The sequence below is a fragment of the Rattus norvegicus genome, chromosome 6 (assembly GCF_036323735.1).
Source record: "Rattus norvegicus strain BN/NHsdMcwi chromosome 6, GRCr8, whole genome shotgun sequence".
NCBI classification, from domain to species: domain Eukaryota; kingdom Metazoa; phylum Chordata; class Mammalia; order Rodentia; family Muridae; genus Rattus; species Rattus norvegicus.
Genome location: NC_086024.1, coordinates 110,838,197 through 110,856,831, shown reverse-complemented (window position 1 = coordinate 110,856,831; position 18,635 = coordinate 110,838,197). Strand labels below are relative to the sequence as shown.

Genomic DNA, 18,635 nt, shown 5'->3' with positions numbered 1-18,635 from the left:
TACATAGCAAGTTTGAGGTTGGACTAGACTATGTTAGACCTATCTTAAGCAAACAATTGAAAATTCATTTTGTTTTGCTTTTTTTAACCAAGGGAAAACTTTTAAGGTCAAGTATGATGAGGGCTGGGATGATGATCTTAAAGGCAGTTGTTAGTCTTGCGGAGAACCCAGATTTCAGTTCCTAGCACTTGCTTGGGTAGCTGCCATTGTCTCTGAACTCCAGTTCCATGGGACCCCTTACCCTCTTTTGGTCTCTGTGGACACTGTATATGCACACGGTGCACAGACATACATGCCAGCAAAAACCCTTACACAGAAAATAAAAGTAAATATATGTTTAGGGAGGGAAGGGGGCTGGCAAGATTGGTTTGGTGGGTAAAGGTGCCTGGTGACCTAAGTTTAATTCCCAGACAAAGATCCTGTTCTTCTTGAGATGCTTTTGGAAGTTGTCCCATGACCTCAAGTGCCGTAGTACATGAATGCCCTCCCCACATAAATAAATATATATTTTAATTATTTTTTAAAGAGGCAGTTCAGCCTAATGGACAGGAGGGGGAAGCGGCAATTGGGTTTGCAGTGTGGAAGGAAGGTGGCTTATTTCAACTATTCTTCAGTTCACTCACTTTTAAGATAAAAGTAACTCTTCCCTTGATTTCATGGGAATAAGATGCTAAACTTGCTGGTTGTCTGTAATAACCACCACTGTCAGGGTTGAGGCAAGAGGACTGCTGGGAGTTGGGAGGCTACCCTGGACCACCTAGCAAGATCCTATCTCCAACAATACCAAAATAATAATAATAATAATAATAATAATAATAACAACAACAACAACAACAATAATAATAATAATAATAATAATAATAATAATAAAGGAGAAAAGTTTGCATAGAGCTAGGCTCTGTTCAAAGGATCCCTTTCCCAGGAAAATCACTAAGGCGAAGATAGGCAAATACATTTAAGGATGCTCCCTCCAGAGAAGCAGGAAGGCACGTCAGCCTTGCACAAGCTGTTACAGGCAACTCTCAGCCCCCAGGGCAGGCAGGTAGAAAATCTTAGCAATGCAATATGAACACACATATCTGTAAAATACCCTGAACTAGCGTTTCCTCTGAGTGATAAGGGAACAGAGGGCGTGTCCCCCTCCAGGACCCACCCATCTTGACAAACTGGTCTCTCTCCAAGGCCTTCCCGAAACTTCCAAAACTCTCAGAATAAAAGAGCAACGAGGTGGTCGCATTCAACTTAAATGCTTTTATTGACAATGTCTTGGAACAATAAGCAAACAATGCTTAAAATTTTTTCATTCAAATTCACTTTCCACATGTCGAAAGACCTCAGGATAGAAAAAAATAAAATAAAAATATAAATATCTGAGAATCCATCTTAATAAATAAATTGAAAACACAATAAAACGTTTTCATGGAAAACTGTTAATGTCAGAACATTCAGACCACCTCAACAATGCATGATCAGTTACATGACAATGAACATGGACGCTGAAGAGCTACAGTACGTGGATATAGCGATTTATTTCTATCTACCGGAAAATAAAGTTCTATCTTTTCTTAGTTTAATATTGGTCATTTCTAAATTGGAACACACTATTGCCAGGAACACAGTAGGTATTGTTAAAATCAGCTGCACTAGATACAATCCGAAAAATATCCAGCACCAGGTTAATTCCAATAATGAACCCAACAGATTAGTTAATGCTATGAGAAGACTAAGGAGAAAGAGAAAAGAGACACAGACCCAGGCCTGGCTCACATGCTACTAACTACCAGCTCTCAGGTGTCACTACAAACAATACACTCCATGCGGTTGCTTTTGATTTTTTGTTTTGTTTTTTTTTTGTTTTGTTTTTTTGTTTTTTTGCTACATCTCCGGAAGAGGTGAGGACTGGAGTCCAGATGTGGATGCTTTCAAGTCCTTGAGGTCCACAGCCTGGTGTGTTTCACGCACAGATAAGGTCCTCCCTAGGTCTACGGGAACCCCTCGAGGGAAGACTTGTTTCTTCTCTCTGTAATGCACCAGCTCAGTCAGTGCCGGCTGCCCTGCCTTCTCTGACTGCTCACAGGGCTAGCAGTGTGGGCGAGCTCAGTGAGTCAGAGGAGGGCTCGTTGCTGCTGCTGCCCTTTCGGTGGGCAGCTGCGCAGCTAGGGAAGGAGTCAGCCTCGGGGTAGGTGAAGACAAAGGAAGACGTATAGGTAGTGCAGCTGGGAGTGCAGGTGACAACGGGAGTGCACAGGGGCTCCAGCTCTGTGACCATGGGCCCCATCCCCAGGGAACTGCTGTGCAGAGGCTCCCAGTCTGCTGCATAGAAGGAACCAGACAGGTCCACATCTGGCACAGAGCGGGCAGTCTCCGAGCCACTGGGCCTAGATGATGCCGGAAACAAGAAGTCATCAAAGGGTTCAGCCTTCAGCTCCATGTTGCTAATGTTCTTGACCGGCTCCAAGGATGGCTTGGGCTCAGGGTCATTGAGAAGAGGCAGGGTGAAGGCCTCCTCAGACTCTGGGGTGGTAGCCTCAGGCAGACCCCCAGTCAAGTCCAGGGAGGTCACAGACATCTCCTCTGGGAAGCCCAGGTCATTGGGGATCTTGCAGGCAGGTCGGTGGGCTGCCAAAATAAACTCCAGTTTTTCCTTCTCTTTCAGTAGATTGGCAATCTCGGTCTGCAACGCAGACTTCTCGTCTTCAAGTTGATCTGTCTCCTGCACAGAGATGTAAGAAAGCATAAGACACAGGTTTCCTCAAGGACCCTGACCCCATAGTCCCAACCTCCAACTTTAATAAAGTTTCAGGAGCAGCAGCTGGTTCAACCTACCGCTTGGAGCGTATCTGTCAGCTCCCTCCTCCGATTCCGGCACTTGGCTGCAGCCATCTTATTCCTTTCCCTTCGGATTCTCCGTTTCTCTTCCTCTTCAGGAGATAGCTATAAGAAAAGGACCAACATTCAATAAGGTGGTCTAGTGTCACCTCTGTTCAGTCACCCCAGTGAAACTGGCTCCTACAGCACCCGCACCTCTCACGGTGAAGCAGTTTTTCTAACCTGCAGTTGGCAGGCTGAGTGTGATTTGCATTTAAAGTGAGATCTTTAGGAGGGGAACAAAGAAGCTCCCAAGCTAGAGAATGTGGTTGGAAGCTGTCAGGGAAACTAGAGTATTTCTTGGGGCCAACTGTCAGTGTCTGACGAGGGTGGGAAAGGGCTGCAGCCACGGTCCCTGGTCAGGAAGTGCAGTCAGTAGCGTAGGGTTTCACCCACTCTGCCGTGTCGCCTGTGCGTCCGTCCCCCCCGCCCCCCCCCAACTCCCCGCGCAGGTCCAGAATCGCTACTCACCTGCTCTACTTTGCCCCTTCTGCCGATGCTCTGCGCTCTGCCGCCTGACATGGTCTTCACCACTCCCGCTCTGGCGTAAGCCCCGGTCGACGGGGTGGGGAGTCCGTAAGGATGGGGCGCTCTGGTCTGCGATGGGGCCACGGAGGAGACCAGAGTGGGCTGCACCAGCCACTGCAGGTCTGGGCTGGTGGAGATGGCTGTCACCGTGGGGATAAAGTTGGCACTAGAGACGGACAGATCTGCGCAAAAGTCCTGAAACAAAACAAAAAGAGGAAAGCGGAGGTGAGCGAGGAGGTTCCAGACACAGGTGGAGCAAGTGGCCCTAGTGTCGCATGAAGCAGGGAGAGAGAAGCATTCTGGTCAGAGACTGCTTGTGTCTTCCTGTATGCACTTCATCCGAGATAAAAAGGTCTCCCAATATCCTCTATCCTCCCCTGAATTCCGCAGCTCAGCCTTTCTCCTCCATCCTACTGCTGCGTTCCCGTTATCCCTTCAGCATCACTCGCTCGAAAGGGGGTTTGTTATAAATATCCCTGACGTCTGCGCTGACGCAGGCGCTGCTCCGGAGTCTCCAGAATGAACTCGCTTTTTATCAATGAAACTGCCTTACACACCGGCTCGCAGCACCCTCCTCCCTCCTCCCTTCTCCCTGCTCCAGGCTGCCCCGGGAGGGGGGATTGCCGCCGTTTGCCGCCTCCCAGGCTCTAGTTAGCGAGTCTTTGCTAGAGACTTGTTGGCCCCGGCTGATCTCAGAAACAAGTCACCGAGAGAAGAGCGCAGGACACTCAGAGTAAACCTGCCGCGCGGGAGGGGGGTCACTAAGTCTTAGTATGACAAGTGTGCACGCGCTCAGACAAGTCCTGGGTTCCCAGGCTAGGGCTGCTCTGACCGCGCCAGTCTCCCTCCGGAGCAAACAAGGAAGACCCCTACTCTTCCCTGACAGTCACACCCCAATGTGCCCTCCTCGGCGACCCCCAGCGCGGACCTGGCGACTGCACAAAGCCAAACTCACCTGTGTGTTGACAGGGGAGCCCATGCTGGAGAAGGAGTCGGCTGGGGAATGGTAGTAGGAAAGGCTGTCCCCGGCCGGGGAGGCGCTACTGCAGCGGGAGGATGACGCCTCGTAGTCCGCGTTGAAACCCGAGAACATCATGGTCGTGGTTTGGGCAAAGCTCGGCGAGGGGTCCAGGGGTAGACACTGGTGGGAGCTGCAGAGCAGAGCTGGGTGGGAGCGCGGTCACTGCTCGTTCGCGGCTCCGCCGGCTCTATCCAGTCTTCTCAGTTGCTAGCTGCAATCGCGGTTGGAGTAGTAGGCGCCTCAGCTGGCCGCTTTATAGAAGCGCTTGAATGGCTTACTACGTCATGAGCGGAACAGAGAAACTGGAGGGGGGAAAGCGCTCCCGAATGCCCTCTGCGGGCTCCCTGTCATCAACTCTACGCCCCAGGCTCTCAACCCCCGTCTCAGTCTGTAACTTTCACCTATGAGTGTTCACAATTGGGATCTTAGAAGGTCTCCTGGACCCTCCGCATGTAGGATTTCGGGGATGGTTCCCCCCAGGACAACAGGGACCGGCCGTGGAAACCTGCTGACGCAGATGTCCTAATATGGACATCCTGTGTAAAGGAGGGAGGGATTGACGGGAACAGCTCGCCGGCTGCAGCCAACTCTGAGGGTGCAGCGCAAGGGGGGAGCGGGGGCCGCGGCCGGGGGAGGGGAGGCGGGAAAGGCAGAGAAGGCGAGCGAACATTCGCACCTGATTCAATGTGTACTCTGTTCCCAGGGTCAGGGGATGAGACTGGGGGTCATCTCCTTTCCATTGTCCAGCAATCTGGAGCTTTTTAAAAAAGTCTCTGGTATTAGGAGAAGCAGGCACGCAGCCCTAAAGGCTCCAAGTCTCTGTTCCCAAAGGAAAGCTAGCCCACATCAGACCTCTCTCCGTCCCAAATCAGTGCAACATTAGGCCTGAGGTTGGAAGCAGTAAGTGAAGGATTCTAAGTAAGTATTCAATAACCCGCTTTACCTACAATACTGAGTTCATTCATACATTCGTGTTTTAAAGGACGACAGCACCCACTCCCCGACCCTTGGCCACTTAGAACAATCAGGGTGACTGTCCCGGGAGACACTGACGGATAAACATTGTGCAAAACCACCCTGCAAGGATGCCTGAAGGGGTCGTTTGCTCAGTTTTGAGCGGAGGCCAGAGGGCGAGTGAAGGCAGGGGTCTGCTCAGAATTACAAGTGAGGTGAGCTCCCGGGAAGAAGGCAATTCGGTGCACAGGGGAGGTGGGGACCTGAATCCGTGCAGCCTGGAAACTGCGCTTACAAGGAACCCGCAGCGGGTGATTTTCCAGTTCGGACTTGGGGAGGGGGGGATGGGGGAGGAGGGGAGGACGGACTGGAAGCACGGTTCCCAGCTGTGCAGAGATGTTGGCGTCTGCTTTGAGCACAGCTTTGAGTCTTGGAAGATGGAACTTTGGAGATGCCGGGTGCTTCGGTGTAGAACAAACACACCCCTACTTGCCCTCAGTCTCCTGTCCTTCAGCAGAGGACAAGCCGGGTTAGACTGACTGGGCTCGGCCCCAGAGCGCTGGTCACCTCTGGGAAAGGAAACCGCAGATCCTCGCAGAACTCATGTGTCCCCTCTTCTCCATTCTGTGGATCCCAAGGGTCAAACTAACTGGTGGGCATTCCGAGACGGACTAGAGAGGATTGGGGCAGCGGATGGATCTTCAGGGGCCCAAGAGGTGCAGAACCACAAACCTGCCCTGGGCCGCCGCACCCGGGAGCTAGGCGATTTTGCTATAGATAGTAACAGCGAAGCGGCTGTTTACAGCAACACAGCGCCGCCAGGGCCGTCTCCAGGCGACGCCGCGCGGCCGGGCTCACGGTCCGCCCATCCAGGCCACCCGCCCTCCCTGCTCCCCAAGAGCCGTGGCCTCCCTGGCCAGGCTGCGGCCGCTCCGCCGACTGACATCACCCTCGGGTTGGGGGGCCGATCCCGGCTGGCTCCTGCCTATGCGCTAGCCTCCATTCTTAGAGATCCAAACCCAGCAGGAGCGGGGAGGGCAGGGAGGCGGGGATTCGTGGAAATAGGCCACTTGCTATTTTTGCATTCCCTGTCACAGGCAGAGGTGAAAACAGAATTTCATCATTGTATGTCATTAGTTTATGTTGGTGTGAATTTAGGCGCTTTTTTTTCTCACTCGAAAGAGGGGGAAGGGAAAGAGGACAACATGATGTAGAAACACAGGCTTCGTATAGCCGGTCAATCCTGAAGCGATTTCATTGGCCTTCAGTTCTCTGTGAATTCTAGTCTGTCATGTGCTTTCACTGTTCTTTACTATGAAAGGAAGAGACAGAAAGATTATGCAGACCTCTTCCCTCTTATTAGTTTCGACAAAGTAGGTCAACCTTTGAATTCCTGGTTCTGTCTGGCCTTGCCTTCCACTCATAACCACATCTCAGGGGCTCTTGGAGAAAAACCACAGTGATTTGATTTTATTTCCTTTTCAGGTTTGAAGCAGCTCTGGCCAACACCTCAAAGATGTGTCAAGATTTTATATCCAGGATTTATCTCGTACATCACTTACTTTGGCAATTAAAAACGAAAAAAAAAAAAAAAAGGTCTTTGGGTGAGCCTTCTCCTCCAAATAGCTTGTCTTTTTTTCCTTCTTGGCATCATTATGGCCAGAGAGTTGGACATCTAATACATCTGTCCTCTGAAAAGGACAAGCCAGAGACTGGAGAGATGACTTAGTGGTTAGAGCACTGGCTGCTTTTCCAGAGGACCCAGGTTCAAGTCCCTTGGCCACATGGCTACCCCACAGCCTGTGAGTCCAGTTCCAGGGACTCCAATGCCCTCATCTGGCATCCCTGGGCATCAGGCACACATACATTGCACATACATATATGCAGACAAAACACACACACACACACACACACACACACACACACACACACACACATATATATAACAATACAATTTTAAAAGGACAGACCATTGTCTTGTACCTTCTTGTGTTTGCCTAGCAAAGAACTATAGAAGGACTAGGACTAGGGTAGAGGCTGGCACTTCCTGTAGCGAATGGGGTGTACCTATCCTTACCTTCACATGGAGCCAGCCTCTGGGAAAGATAGATAAGTAAGTCAATAGAATATTAAGTGGCTTGACAGATCTAAGAATGGAATAGCCAGGGGCACAGTGAGGATTTCGAGACAGAATTCAGAGGAAGTGACTGCAATGCAGAGTGGGGCCTAAAACATCTCCCCTTCAGGTAAGACCAGGACTGCAAAGGTCAGATCATCATATGGGATCCAAGCCATCTAATCAGATCCTCCTGTCTCCTCCCCGACCTATAAGACACTCTTACATCTCAACTTGTTCATGGCCCCCATTCATTAGTATGAACGTCACACCTTAAAAACAGGCAGACCGGGGGTATGGCTCAGTGGCACAGTGACTCCTGATGTGCACAAGGCCCTCAGCTTGATCCCACCACTACAAAACCTGATAGCAAGCAGGAAGAAGAAATTGTGCCAAGTGTGTTGGCACAGGTATTTACAGCAGTGTTCATCACAGTAGCTAGAAACACCCGCATCCATCAACACACAAATCGATTTTTAAAATATGGTGTACACAGACAGCAAAATAGTATTTTCAGTCTTTTAAAAAATCTGTTATTTGCAATAGTATGGCGGAACCTAAAGGACATCATGCTAGGTAAAATAAGTCAGACACCAAAAAAATACATAGCATGTGATCTCACTTACATTTGAAAGATCAGTGTGGAACTCTTGGAAGAAGAGAGTAGAAACCGGATTACCAGGAGCCAGAAAGATGGTGGGCAAGTAGAAAGATACAGTTAGGCAGGAAGGATAGGTTGTGGTCTTGTATTAATAGACCATACACACACACACACACACACACACACACACACACACACACACACACACACACATGCATACATGCATGCTCACACGCATGCACTCACACATGCATGTGTACACATGCACATGTACACCCACACATGCAGAAGCACAAACACGCATAAGCACACAGATTTTCATATTTTAAAACAGGGCCTCAAAGCTGGCCAACATTCACTACGTACATAGCTGAGGATAATCTTGACCCCCCCTGACCTCCCCACAAGTGCTAGGATTTCAGACACATGCTGCTAAACCTGGCTAATTACATATATTTCAAAATATCCATAAACAGAAGAAAGGATTTTCGATCCCTCTATCCACAAAGAAATTATAAACATTGGAGATGGTAGGGACACTAATCAACTCTGCTTTGATCATTACGAAAAATATAAATGTATTAAAATACCCCACACACAAATCTATACAATGAGCTGTCAATTAAAAATAAACTTTTTTTAAAATAAAAAATGAAGCGTACTTGATGTAGCCTGGTAATAGAGACAAATCGTCCCCAGCATGAGAAATTATCTTTGTCATTTGCAAAGGTCAGAGCAACTTTGAGGCAGGTGTTTGAGCTACACATTGCCTGGTGCTGTCTCCCGGTAGGGCAGGGATTCTGTGCCCTGGGCAAGCTTGAACAGAAGCACCCCAACATTGACAATGAATCCTTATCTGTGTGCTGAGTTCCTCTCATTGGAAATCAAGAGCCAAAAGGCCACAGAATCTCTAGTCTGGCTTTAACCCAAATATAAAATAAATTCAAGGTGGGTATATTAGCTCTGGCCTGTAGCCCCAGTGCTCAGCCAGCTGAGGAAGGGGGATGGCTTTGGATCTGGCCTACCCAGGGAGTTCCAGGCCAGCCTTGGTTACAAAGTGAGACTGGCCTTGACTTACAAAAACAAAATGACAAGAAACAGCCAAGTCAAAAACAGGAGCTGAGGAGCCAGGCAGATCACTGTATAGATTTGTGGGGGGAGGTATTTTAATACATTTATATTTTTCCTAATGATCAAAGCAGAGTACAGCTCATGCCTGTAATGCCTGTACTAGGTGTGGATGCAGGAGGATCCGAAGTTCCAAGTCATCCTTGGCTACACAGGGAATGTGGGGTTATCTTGAGCTAAAGGAAGAAATGAAAGGAAGGGAGAAAGAGAAGGAGAGAAAAGGAGGAAGGAAGGGGCCATTTCTCTCAGCAGACCCCATGCAGGCTCTTCTGATTTTGCTGTGTGGTGTGGTGGGGACGGCAGAGAAACCTGACCAGCGTCAAGACAGTTCGGTAACTTTCTGAAGCTGGGTGTGCATTGTTTAGCCTGTGCTATTGCAACATTAAGTGAAAGGCTGCCGTCCGCACCACCTACGTAAGTGCTGCCGCACATGCCCTGTCCCCAGCGTGCAGAAGTAGTTATTTATTTAGGGAAGTGTGGTCTAGTGGTGGAGGGCTGTGGTCAGAGCACGAGACCAGTAGTCAGGAAGATGTGCACACCAGAATCAACTCTTCTGGTGACTTGAGAAAGCCTCTTCTTTTTTGCACTCTTTTGGTCATTTCTATGCTTCCCCCAGCCCCCCTTGGACACAAGGCCACATGGCAAGTTCAAGGCTGGATTGGATTACATGAGACTCTATCTCAAAAAGCCAAGGGGACAAGGCTTACATTCTTGAGTGTGAATAGTCAGAAACTGGGAAGGACAAAATACACAACACGTTTGGTGTTATCCTTCAGCTGGCACAGACTATGTGGTGTAACATACTAGTGGTTCATGGCGGGTGGAAGATCAAAGGATCAGACTCCCACTACCTCATGAGAAGGGCTGCAGTGCCCAGACCTAGACACCGCATTGTCTACAATGACAGTAACCGTTGAAAGTATTCTAAATGTGTTCGTTCTGAATGTCTGGACTCGACCAGAAACGTCTCACCGTCTCTGCGAGACTCAGATGAATGGGGGCCCAACACGGGGTCTCAGGGGCCCAAGGCTAGCCGTCGTTTGCCTCTGCTTGCGAACAAAGCCCCAAGTTGTCCTTATTTAGAAGAGCACAGGCACAGATTTGCCCACTAGCACCACCCTACGCACCCGCCACCACTGCGACTAATTAGTACAAGTGATTTAGCCTCTTTGGGAAGAATTCTGTTTTCATTCTGAGCCACTCTTGGCTTTCTGACAAGAGATGATGCTTCAATAGGAACCCCTTCCTGCTGCTAATTCGAACACTTAAACAAGGCTGTGTGATGCCAGAAGCAGATCCATCTGGAGCTGAGGAAACGGGGCCGCTTGGGTGCTGAAGATCAACTCGCTTCAGCCCAAACTCGATACGCCTTCCACCACCAGCGGCAGAACCCCACACCCGTCTCTCTGCCATGCCGAGCCACGCTCCAGAAACAAGAACACACTATCAGACAACAAGGGAGGTCTTCTTTGGATTCTCGGCTGCTCCAGCGTCCTGAGCTGACCTCCTGTGGTTCTGGTCAGCTTAGCTGCTGGGATTCCAAAGGAGCCTCACATACGTCACTAAACCTATAGGACAGCAACACACCCTGAGAAACCTCGACTGCAGGGCTCCCATCCAACGAGAAAATCTCACCATCACCATGGGCAGGGCCAAGGGTGGCTTGAAAGGGCTGGCACATGACGTGCTTCAAGGCGTTGAGACATCTTATCCATCATCTTTCTTAATAGAAGCTGAAAGAGGCATTGACTGTCGGAATGCCAAAGAAATTCTTCCCCAACTGGGAAAAATCCAGCCCAGTCTCTGGGAATGCAGAGTGAAGCTGCTCTCTGGCTTGTCCATCAGTTTCCCCTTAGATGTGGCAACTTTTTTTCGTCTTACTGTTGATTATGTCCTGTAAGAAAACTTGCAGCAGTAGCTTACTGCCAGCCTGGGTCTGATTTTCTTTTGCTGCCATGTTTACCTGCAGGGTTAGTGTTAGAGATCACTGGTGAAATTCTAAAAGGGACTCACTTAAGAATTTCATCCTCAAGGCTGGAGATGGACGGGGAGTCTCACTTGCCTAGAGTGCAAAAGGCCATGGGTTCAAGACCAACACCAGAACAAATTTTTTTTTTTTTAACCTTTGGAATCTGGGCTACTGTGGATATGAAGTCATCAGGGCAAATGGAGACAGATCCCCCACCAGCAGATCTACTTCCTCCTTTAAGGGTGTATTAAATCATGGCTCTGAACAGACCTGCTATCCTACCCAACTCACCCTGCTTAAAACTCGATTTTTAAAAATCAAACATACAAGCAAAATGCCACTCCTGGCGTCTCTACATCCACTCTACCCAGCCCTTCACCTAGCCTCTGATCTCAGCTTATAACACTTGCCCTCCCGCCATTCCAGCCTCGATGCTGTGTTTTTTCCTTTGCTGAATGACCTCAGCAGTTTCTGTAGCAGGACCATTCCTCTCCTTGCTTCCTTTTGCTCCAGACACTGACCTCTTGACTCTTCCTCTAGCAATGACTGCTCAAATGTCACCTTCTCCAGGAAGCCTATCACGGCCCTCCTCCAGCATTGTACATTCCGTGCCTTCTGTCACTCTCTGTCACACCCCTTGGTTTTCCTTTTACCGAGCATTTATTACTCATTTGTCCATGTGCTTTTTCATCATCTTCTCCAAGTAGATCCTGAGCTCCTGAGTATCAACCTTCATGAGGCATTGGGTAAGTGCTTGTGAAGTGGAAGGAAGTTAAGGAGAAGGCTACTGAGCCTTGTAAGTAAGAGAACAGCATAGTTTTCCTTCTTTGGATAAGAAACTGTTGTTTGGTTTTTGGGACAAGGCTTTACTGGGTAGTTCAGGTTGGCCGCAAACTCATGGTGATCCTCCTGCCTCTGCCTCTTAAATGTTGGAATTAGTACAGAGAGTTGTAATGGGCATTACCCTCCTCAGCAAAACCAAAACCCTGGTTAGCATATTCAAGATCGATATAGTTCACAGACTTATCAACCCAAGACATACACACACCTGTTCTTAGGACTATACATACCCATCATCCTTGCTCTCTCCATGTTTCTAGCATCTGGTACCCAGACAGGAAGATCTTTCATTTTAAAACCATAACCCTTCCACCCATGAATAATCAATGAGACCAAGCATGCATGAGAACTTTACAACATACACATGCATACACACACATGAATGAGCACACACATGCTTGTAAGGACACAAATACACACGAACACGCACAAACACACATAGTGTACACACACAACACACACACACACACACACACACACACACACACACACACGGCACGGTTGTCCTGGGTTATAGTTCAGATTCACAAATTTAATTATAACACTACAAGTAACTTTTTTTTAGAAAATATTTGCACATAAAAAATGTAACAAATGTTTAAATTTGAAAGCACTCCTTAGGTATACTAGGTGGTGGTTGTAATCCCAGCTCCGGGAAGGAGGAAACAAGAGGATTAGGAGTTTAAGGACACCTGGGAGAGATCATGGCAAGAAGACTCTAGTTACAGAGGCATGGTAAAACTTGTATGGACCACACCTTTTAATAACAGTGCTTGGGAGGCAAAGGTGGTCAGATCTCTGTGAGTTCGAGGCCAACCTGGTCTACACAAGGAAACTTTGTCTCAAGACAACAACAACAGCAGCAGCAGCAGCAACACTTACACAGGCTGGGCTTACTGGTGCAAGACTATAATCCTAGCTACCCAGGAGTGTGACACAGAAGCAGCACAAGTTGAATGCAGCGAAGTGAGACCCAAATCCAACATTAAAAAAAAAAATGAACAGGACTTGGAGAGTAGCTCAGTGGTCAAGTATGTGTGAAGCCTTGGGTTTAATCCCTAGTACAGCAAAATCATAAACAAAGACACTTTCACTACCCTAATACTGAAATGACTAGCTATCCTTCCCTAGTAATTCAAAATAAAGGCAATATCGAGCTGATACAAAGGTTATATTTTTTTAAAAAATGAATTTACAAAACTGTAAACCACAGCACTTAGGATTTAGAGTCAAGAAGATTAGAAGTCTAAGGCATCCTGGACTATTATTATACAGTTCAAAACCAGTCTGAGATATGTGATCTAAACACACACACACACACACACACACACACACACACACACACACACACACTTTACAGTATGCTGAGATCGTGCCAGGACATTGAGTTCCACAGAGGGAGGAAGGAGGGCTGCTTCCCCAGTACCAGGAACAGCACCTAACACAACAGGATAAAGGATCCAGGTCTCTTGTTTCTTGGTGAATAGCCCTGTCCCCTACTCCAGCTGCTGGCTTCTGGCTATGACTGAGCAAACTCAGGGGGGACTGTACATTAACTCCAAAGAATAAATCCACACACCCAGGATCGCTGAGGCCCCAGATGGATCCGTACATCAGCCCCACAGGGCCAGTCTGCTGTTGTACGTACCACCTTGTGCTCCTGCCTGGTTCACGCACGCACATGTAGCATGAAGGCATAGCCCTCTGTCCAGACTCATCAAGTGGTTTGGAATAAGTCCTGGGATACATGCCCAGAGGCTGTCTGTGGGTTAACAGTCTTTGCTCTTGCCCGGACTCTGCTTGCTGCAAATAGGAAATGTGTGTGTTTGTGTCTGGTACGTCGAGTTCATTTGAACTCTGGGCTTCATCTGGCAGATGCCTGCCTGGATTCAGAACTTGGAGAAGAGATAAGCAAAGGCTTGTGGAATAGTCTGGAGGGTAGAAAAGAAGAGAATAGAAAATAAATAATAAAGACTCTGACGGGCACCCCACTTTTCCCACACCGGCCCACTGAAACAGCTGACCAAAAGGTAATTCCGAGCCATGCTGGCCAGAAATTCTCCCAGTCCTAAGCCATTTCCTGGGACAACTCCTTCTCCTCTTCCTCTTCCCTCCCCTCTTCCTGTTTTGTTCTGTTTTCTGTGTTTCTAAGTCCGGGTCTCTCTATGTAGCCATGGCTAACCTGTTACTCACTTATATAACCTCAGGTAGTTTTGAACTCCTGGAAATCCTCCTGCCTCAGCTCTCTGGGTGATGGAATTATAGGCAGATACCACTCGGCCTGGCTCTTTCTAACCATTTATGACTCGCACAGTAAAGCAACCATATGAAGAAGCAAAGGGTTTCACATTAAATGTCTGAGTCCTGTGTTTGGGTAAGGGCAGCTATGGGGCATTTATATCATGCATCTAGTCTGAGATAATTGAGTTGTATTTTTATCAGATGACCCTGTTTTGTTTTCTACTTCCCAATGGTTTCAGGATTCCCTACAGGGAAGAAAGGGGTTTTCACATCCTTCAAAATATCATTTCCTTGTATATGAGCCAGAAGGTATTGAGACAGGGTGGGCCTCTGCAGTTAATCCTTCCTAAGTTCAAATCGTGCAGGCTCCAGTGTCCTGCTCCTTGCAGTCACTGAACACCTTTGGTGAGCACCTACTCTGTGTAGATCACTGGAATCCATAGGGAATAGGCGAGCTTCCTAAGATAAGGCTTATTGTCTGATAACGATAAACAGAAACACAAAACAAAACAAAAATCAGATGACAGTAAATACTGAGGTGCTAATGACAGACATCTCATCAGTGGGCCAAGGTGCTTGTCACTCAAACCTGACTACCCAAATGAATTTGATCCCTGGCACCTAAAGGATAGAAGAGAACTGACCCTGCAAGGATAACTGTCTGACTTTCGGTATCACTGTCTGTGTCTCCGTCTCTCTGTCTCTTAGACACGCACATGGGGGAAGAGAGACTTTTCTAAAGTAATGCTGAGTTTAATTGAAAGTGGAAGACTGTGTTGTGTTGTAACTCTGTAGCTACTTTGTGGAGGGTAAAGCTAGCCCCAGGTTACCAGCAATGCCAGACCTCGGGACACAGAGCAGGACTGCTGTGAACTGGGGGTCAGCCTGGGCTTAAGGGATTCCATCAAAAGAAAGGAAGGGAGGGAGGGAGGGAGGGAGGGAGGGAGGGAGGGAGGGAGGGAGGGAGGGAGGGAGGGAGGGAGGGAAGGAGGAGAGAGAGAGAGAGAGAGAGAGAGAGAGAGAGAGAGAGAGAGAGAAGGGGGGAGGGAGGAGAGGGCAAGAGAGAGGAAGGGAGGGAGACAGATAGATAGATAGGATAACTCCTTCACCCACCCTACCAAGCTGCAGTGGGACACCCCGCCCCTGCTGTCTGGTGACTCTCCCTTTCCTAGACCTTAAATGCCAACTTTTTGGATCCAGACTACCAAATTTGGAAAATTCCCAGCTCCTTCCTCGCTTCATTTCCTCCCTAGCTGCCCCTCCACTTCAAACAGGATACGGACAGTTTCATTTCATTCTCATGCTAACATAAGCCCTCATAGACGGTATCACTCAGTGTGGTGATGGTATGGTGGTTGGGGCCAGGCTTCTCTGTAGTTGAGGGGATCTTCAAAACAATGAAGTCTGTCGTTCACTCACTCTACCTCAGGCTTTGAGGTCTCCCAGGGCTGTTTTACAGGAATGTGGAAATAGGCACATTTCACTTGGCCCTTTGTTGGAAAGCTACTGACAACAGAGTTCAGCTTAGAATTTGTGCTGTAAAACCGCAGAACCAAGCTTTCTCACCCAGGGCAAGACGTCCCTGAATTCTTGCCCAAGGTTTGATGGAGTGTGTGTTGGGGGAGGGGGTGGGGTTTCTTGGGAAACCGTTGCAAATATCTGCTTCTTGAATTTTTTGTTATTTTGACTGCACTGAGGGCTTTTCCACAAGCCACTATCAAATCCACCCATCTTCAGTTCCTGTAAATATTATGTCTTCACTGTGCTATGTGAACTATTTCGCGACTGGAATATGAACCCGAGGAGGAAAGCTTGCTAATGGGAATGACATAAGCAAAGCGTTAAAAGTGCAGCCAGAGAAAAGTCGGTAGCAAAGGGCTGGGGGGGGGGGGTGAGTGCTGGGCAAAGAGGGGGGGGAGCTCCAGTCCCAGATGGATTATCCAAACCACACTCTATTATTTAAATCCAGCCGCAAATGTATGCTGACACATTCCTGGGGGCACGTGGGTGACTTTCATTACAGCAAGGACAAGAAGTCGTGTTCAGTTCCCAGAGAGGATGTTTCTATCATAGCGACTACTGATGGTTCCAGGCAATGGAGACCCCGGGAAGCCGAGGCAGCTGAGGCAGCGGCGAAGGCTGTCCTGTCCTCTGCCAGTGAATCCCCGGAAGAGAGAAGACTCTAGGCAGCTGCTTCAGTGGAAGGAGCTGAGGCCTTGATTCGATGCAAGCGCATGCACATCTGGGATGTAAAAAGCGTTCCTTGTCTTTGGGCAGCCCCGAGAATGTGAGGACAGTTGGGGAAAGGCCTGAAGAGTTAAAATGTGCCACTAGTGCTGTCCTTCGGTTCTCCCCCTCCTCCTCCCCCAACCCCTTGTCTAGATCTCAAACTGCAAATGTCATCTTCACATGTACTCCTGGGTTCACATGTACCCAGGCTGAGTTAAGGAGTCTTTTAGAATTCCTCATCCAGTCCGAGGTTTTCCACTGGCTGCACTCGCACACCATTTATATACATACACACGTATGTGTGAAGGAACCAGCCCAAGATCATGTGCTCTGTGACGAGACCTCTGTCGAGAGGAGGTAGTTCCTTTATTGCTTTGTTATACTAGGGACAGAACCCAGGGCCTTGCACACGCTAGGCAAGTGTTCTACCACGGAGATACCCCCAGCCCTGACTTCCCTTTTTATTTTGAGACAGGGTCTCACTAAGTTGCCCTTTGAATTTAGCTTTGAAATCACCCGGAAGTCCCAGATGGATTTGGAGTCCTCCTGTCTCAGCCTTCTAAGTAGATGAGATTATAGGTCTGGATCACCAGGCCTGACTGATGATTGCGTTTATTTACAGATGTACCCTTGAACGCTTCAAGAGGTCGGGTTCTAGGAACTAGTAATTGTTGGGTACGTGTGTTCGTGTGTTCGGTGTCTACTGCCCAACTCCAGAAAGGCAGACAGACAATCCCCTGGGGCTTCATTCATCATGGGCTCTCTCCAGCCCAGAACAGCAGTTGCCACATAATAGCTGCTCAGAAATACACTTTCAGAGCCGGGAGAGATGGCTCAGCAGTTAAGAGCACTAGTTGCTTTTTCCAGAGTATACGAGGTTCCCAACACGAACGTTGGGAGGCTCGCAACAGCCTGTAACCCCAGCTCTAGGGGATCCAACACCCTTTTCTGGCCTCTTTGGGCACCTGTATAGACATGGCATAAACACACTGGCACAAAAATAAACATTTTAGAAACTCTCGGAGTCCGTGGAAATGCTATTAAACAAGCTTGTGCTCACTGAAGGCTTGCTCTAGACTCATGGTGGGATAGTCACTGAGATTAATATTCTACTTCATTTGGTGATGAGTTTTGTTAACCGGGTTGTTTGGGTGGCTGAACATGTTCAATTATTTTGTCGGCTAAGACAAAATCAATGTGAAACCCATTATGGCTCAAACTTGATCATTCTACCTCAGCCTCCTGAACATTATAGGCACGGATCACCACTCTTCACTTAGGTTCCTTCCTGCTTTGTTTTTTTTAATACTGATGTTATAATTGCCAAACCCACAGTAGATAATTGGTCTAAATATTCTCCTCTCCTCTTCGTTGTAGTGGAAGAAGTGCCCTGGTGACCTAAGTAAATTAGTTTCCCTTAGGTACCTACCAGGGAGAGAGTCCGATAAGAGAAACTCAGGCTTGTGGGCCTTAATTATATTTACATTACAGAGAACTAAATTATAGCCTTGTCTTCTAGGTATATTTAACAACACTTATAATAGCACATGTTTATAGTTATCCATGTTTATTTACAAAGAAATTGGTCTAATATCAAAAAGATAAGTTCCGCATAGAGATTTTTGTAGGGTTTAGTTTGCTTGTTTGTTTTAGGGTGCCTGGGATTGCATCCAGGCTCTCTTACATGCTCGGCAAGACCAGCACTCCATAGAGTTTTATTTATCATCGTTCGTGTGTGTGTGTGTGTGTGTGTGTGTGTGTGTGTGTGTGTTTGTGTGTGTGTGTGTGGTGTCTGTAGTGTGTGTGTGGTGTGTGTGTTTGTGTGTGGTGTGTGTGGTATCTGTAGTGTGTATGTGGTGTGTGGGTGTGTGTGTGTGTGTGGTGTGTGTGGTGTCTGTAGTGTGTATGTGGTGTGTGGGTGTATGTGTGTGTGTGTGGTGTGTGTGTGTGTGGTGTGTGTGTGTGTATGGTGTGTGTGGTGTCTGTAGTGTGTGTGTGTGTGTGTGTGTTGGGGGGGCATTTTTTCCTGGTTTCAGTAAGTTCATATGCAATCACAGAACGTGTAAAATGCTTCCACTTCTAAGAAAGAAAACTAGAAGCAGGAAAAAATGGGCTGAGGTTTCTCAAGGTGCTGGTCAAA

At 48.0% G+C, this 18,635-nt stretch overlaps 1 protein-coding gene across 1 annotated transcript; it reads right to left on the bottom strand.

Annotated features, from left to right (window-relative positions):
- Positions 1-1,777: 1,777 nt before the first annotated feature.
- Positions 1,778-4,644, bottom strand: Fos (Fos proto-oncogene, AP-1 transcription factor subunit). The gene is made up of 4 exons (NM_022197.2): positions 4,352-4,644; positions 3,340-3,591; positions 2,827-2,934; positions 1,778-2,713 (listed from the first exon to the last, which is right to left on the bottom strand). The coding sequence occupies exons 1-4, from the start codon at positions 4,490-4,492 to the stop codon at positions 2,072-2,074; spliced, it is 1,143 nt and encodes a 380-aa protein (NP_071533.1). The 5' UTR covers positions 4,493-4,644; the 3' UTR covers positions 1,778-2,071.
- Between the last annotated feature and the right edge of the window lie 13,991 nt (positions 4,645-18,635).

Bases quoted from the DNA above. Each gene is read 5' to 3' on its own strand.
- Fos (NM_022197.2), bottom strand. From the start codon at position 4,492: ATGATGTTCTCGGGTTTCAACGCGGACTACGAGGCGTCATCCTCCCGC. The intron at 3,592-4,351 runs GTGAGTTTGGCT...GTTTTGTTTCAG, and splicing joins GCTCCCCTGTCAACACACAG to GACTTTTGCGCAGATCTGTC. The intron at 2,935-3,339 runs GTGAGTAGCGAT...CTTTTCTTATAG, and splicing joins GAAGGGGCAAAGTAGAGCAG to CTATCTCCTGAAGAGGAAGA.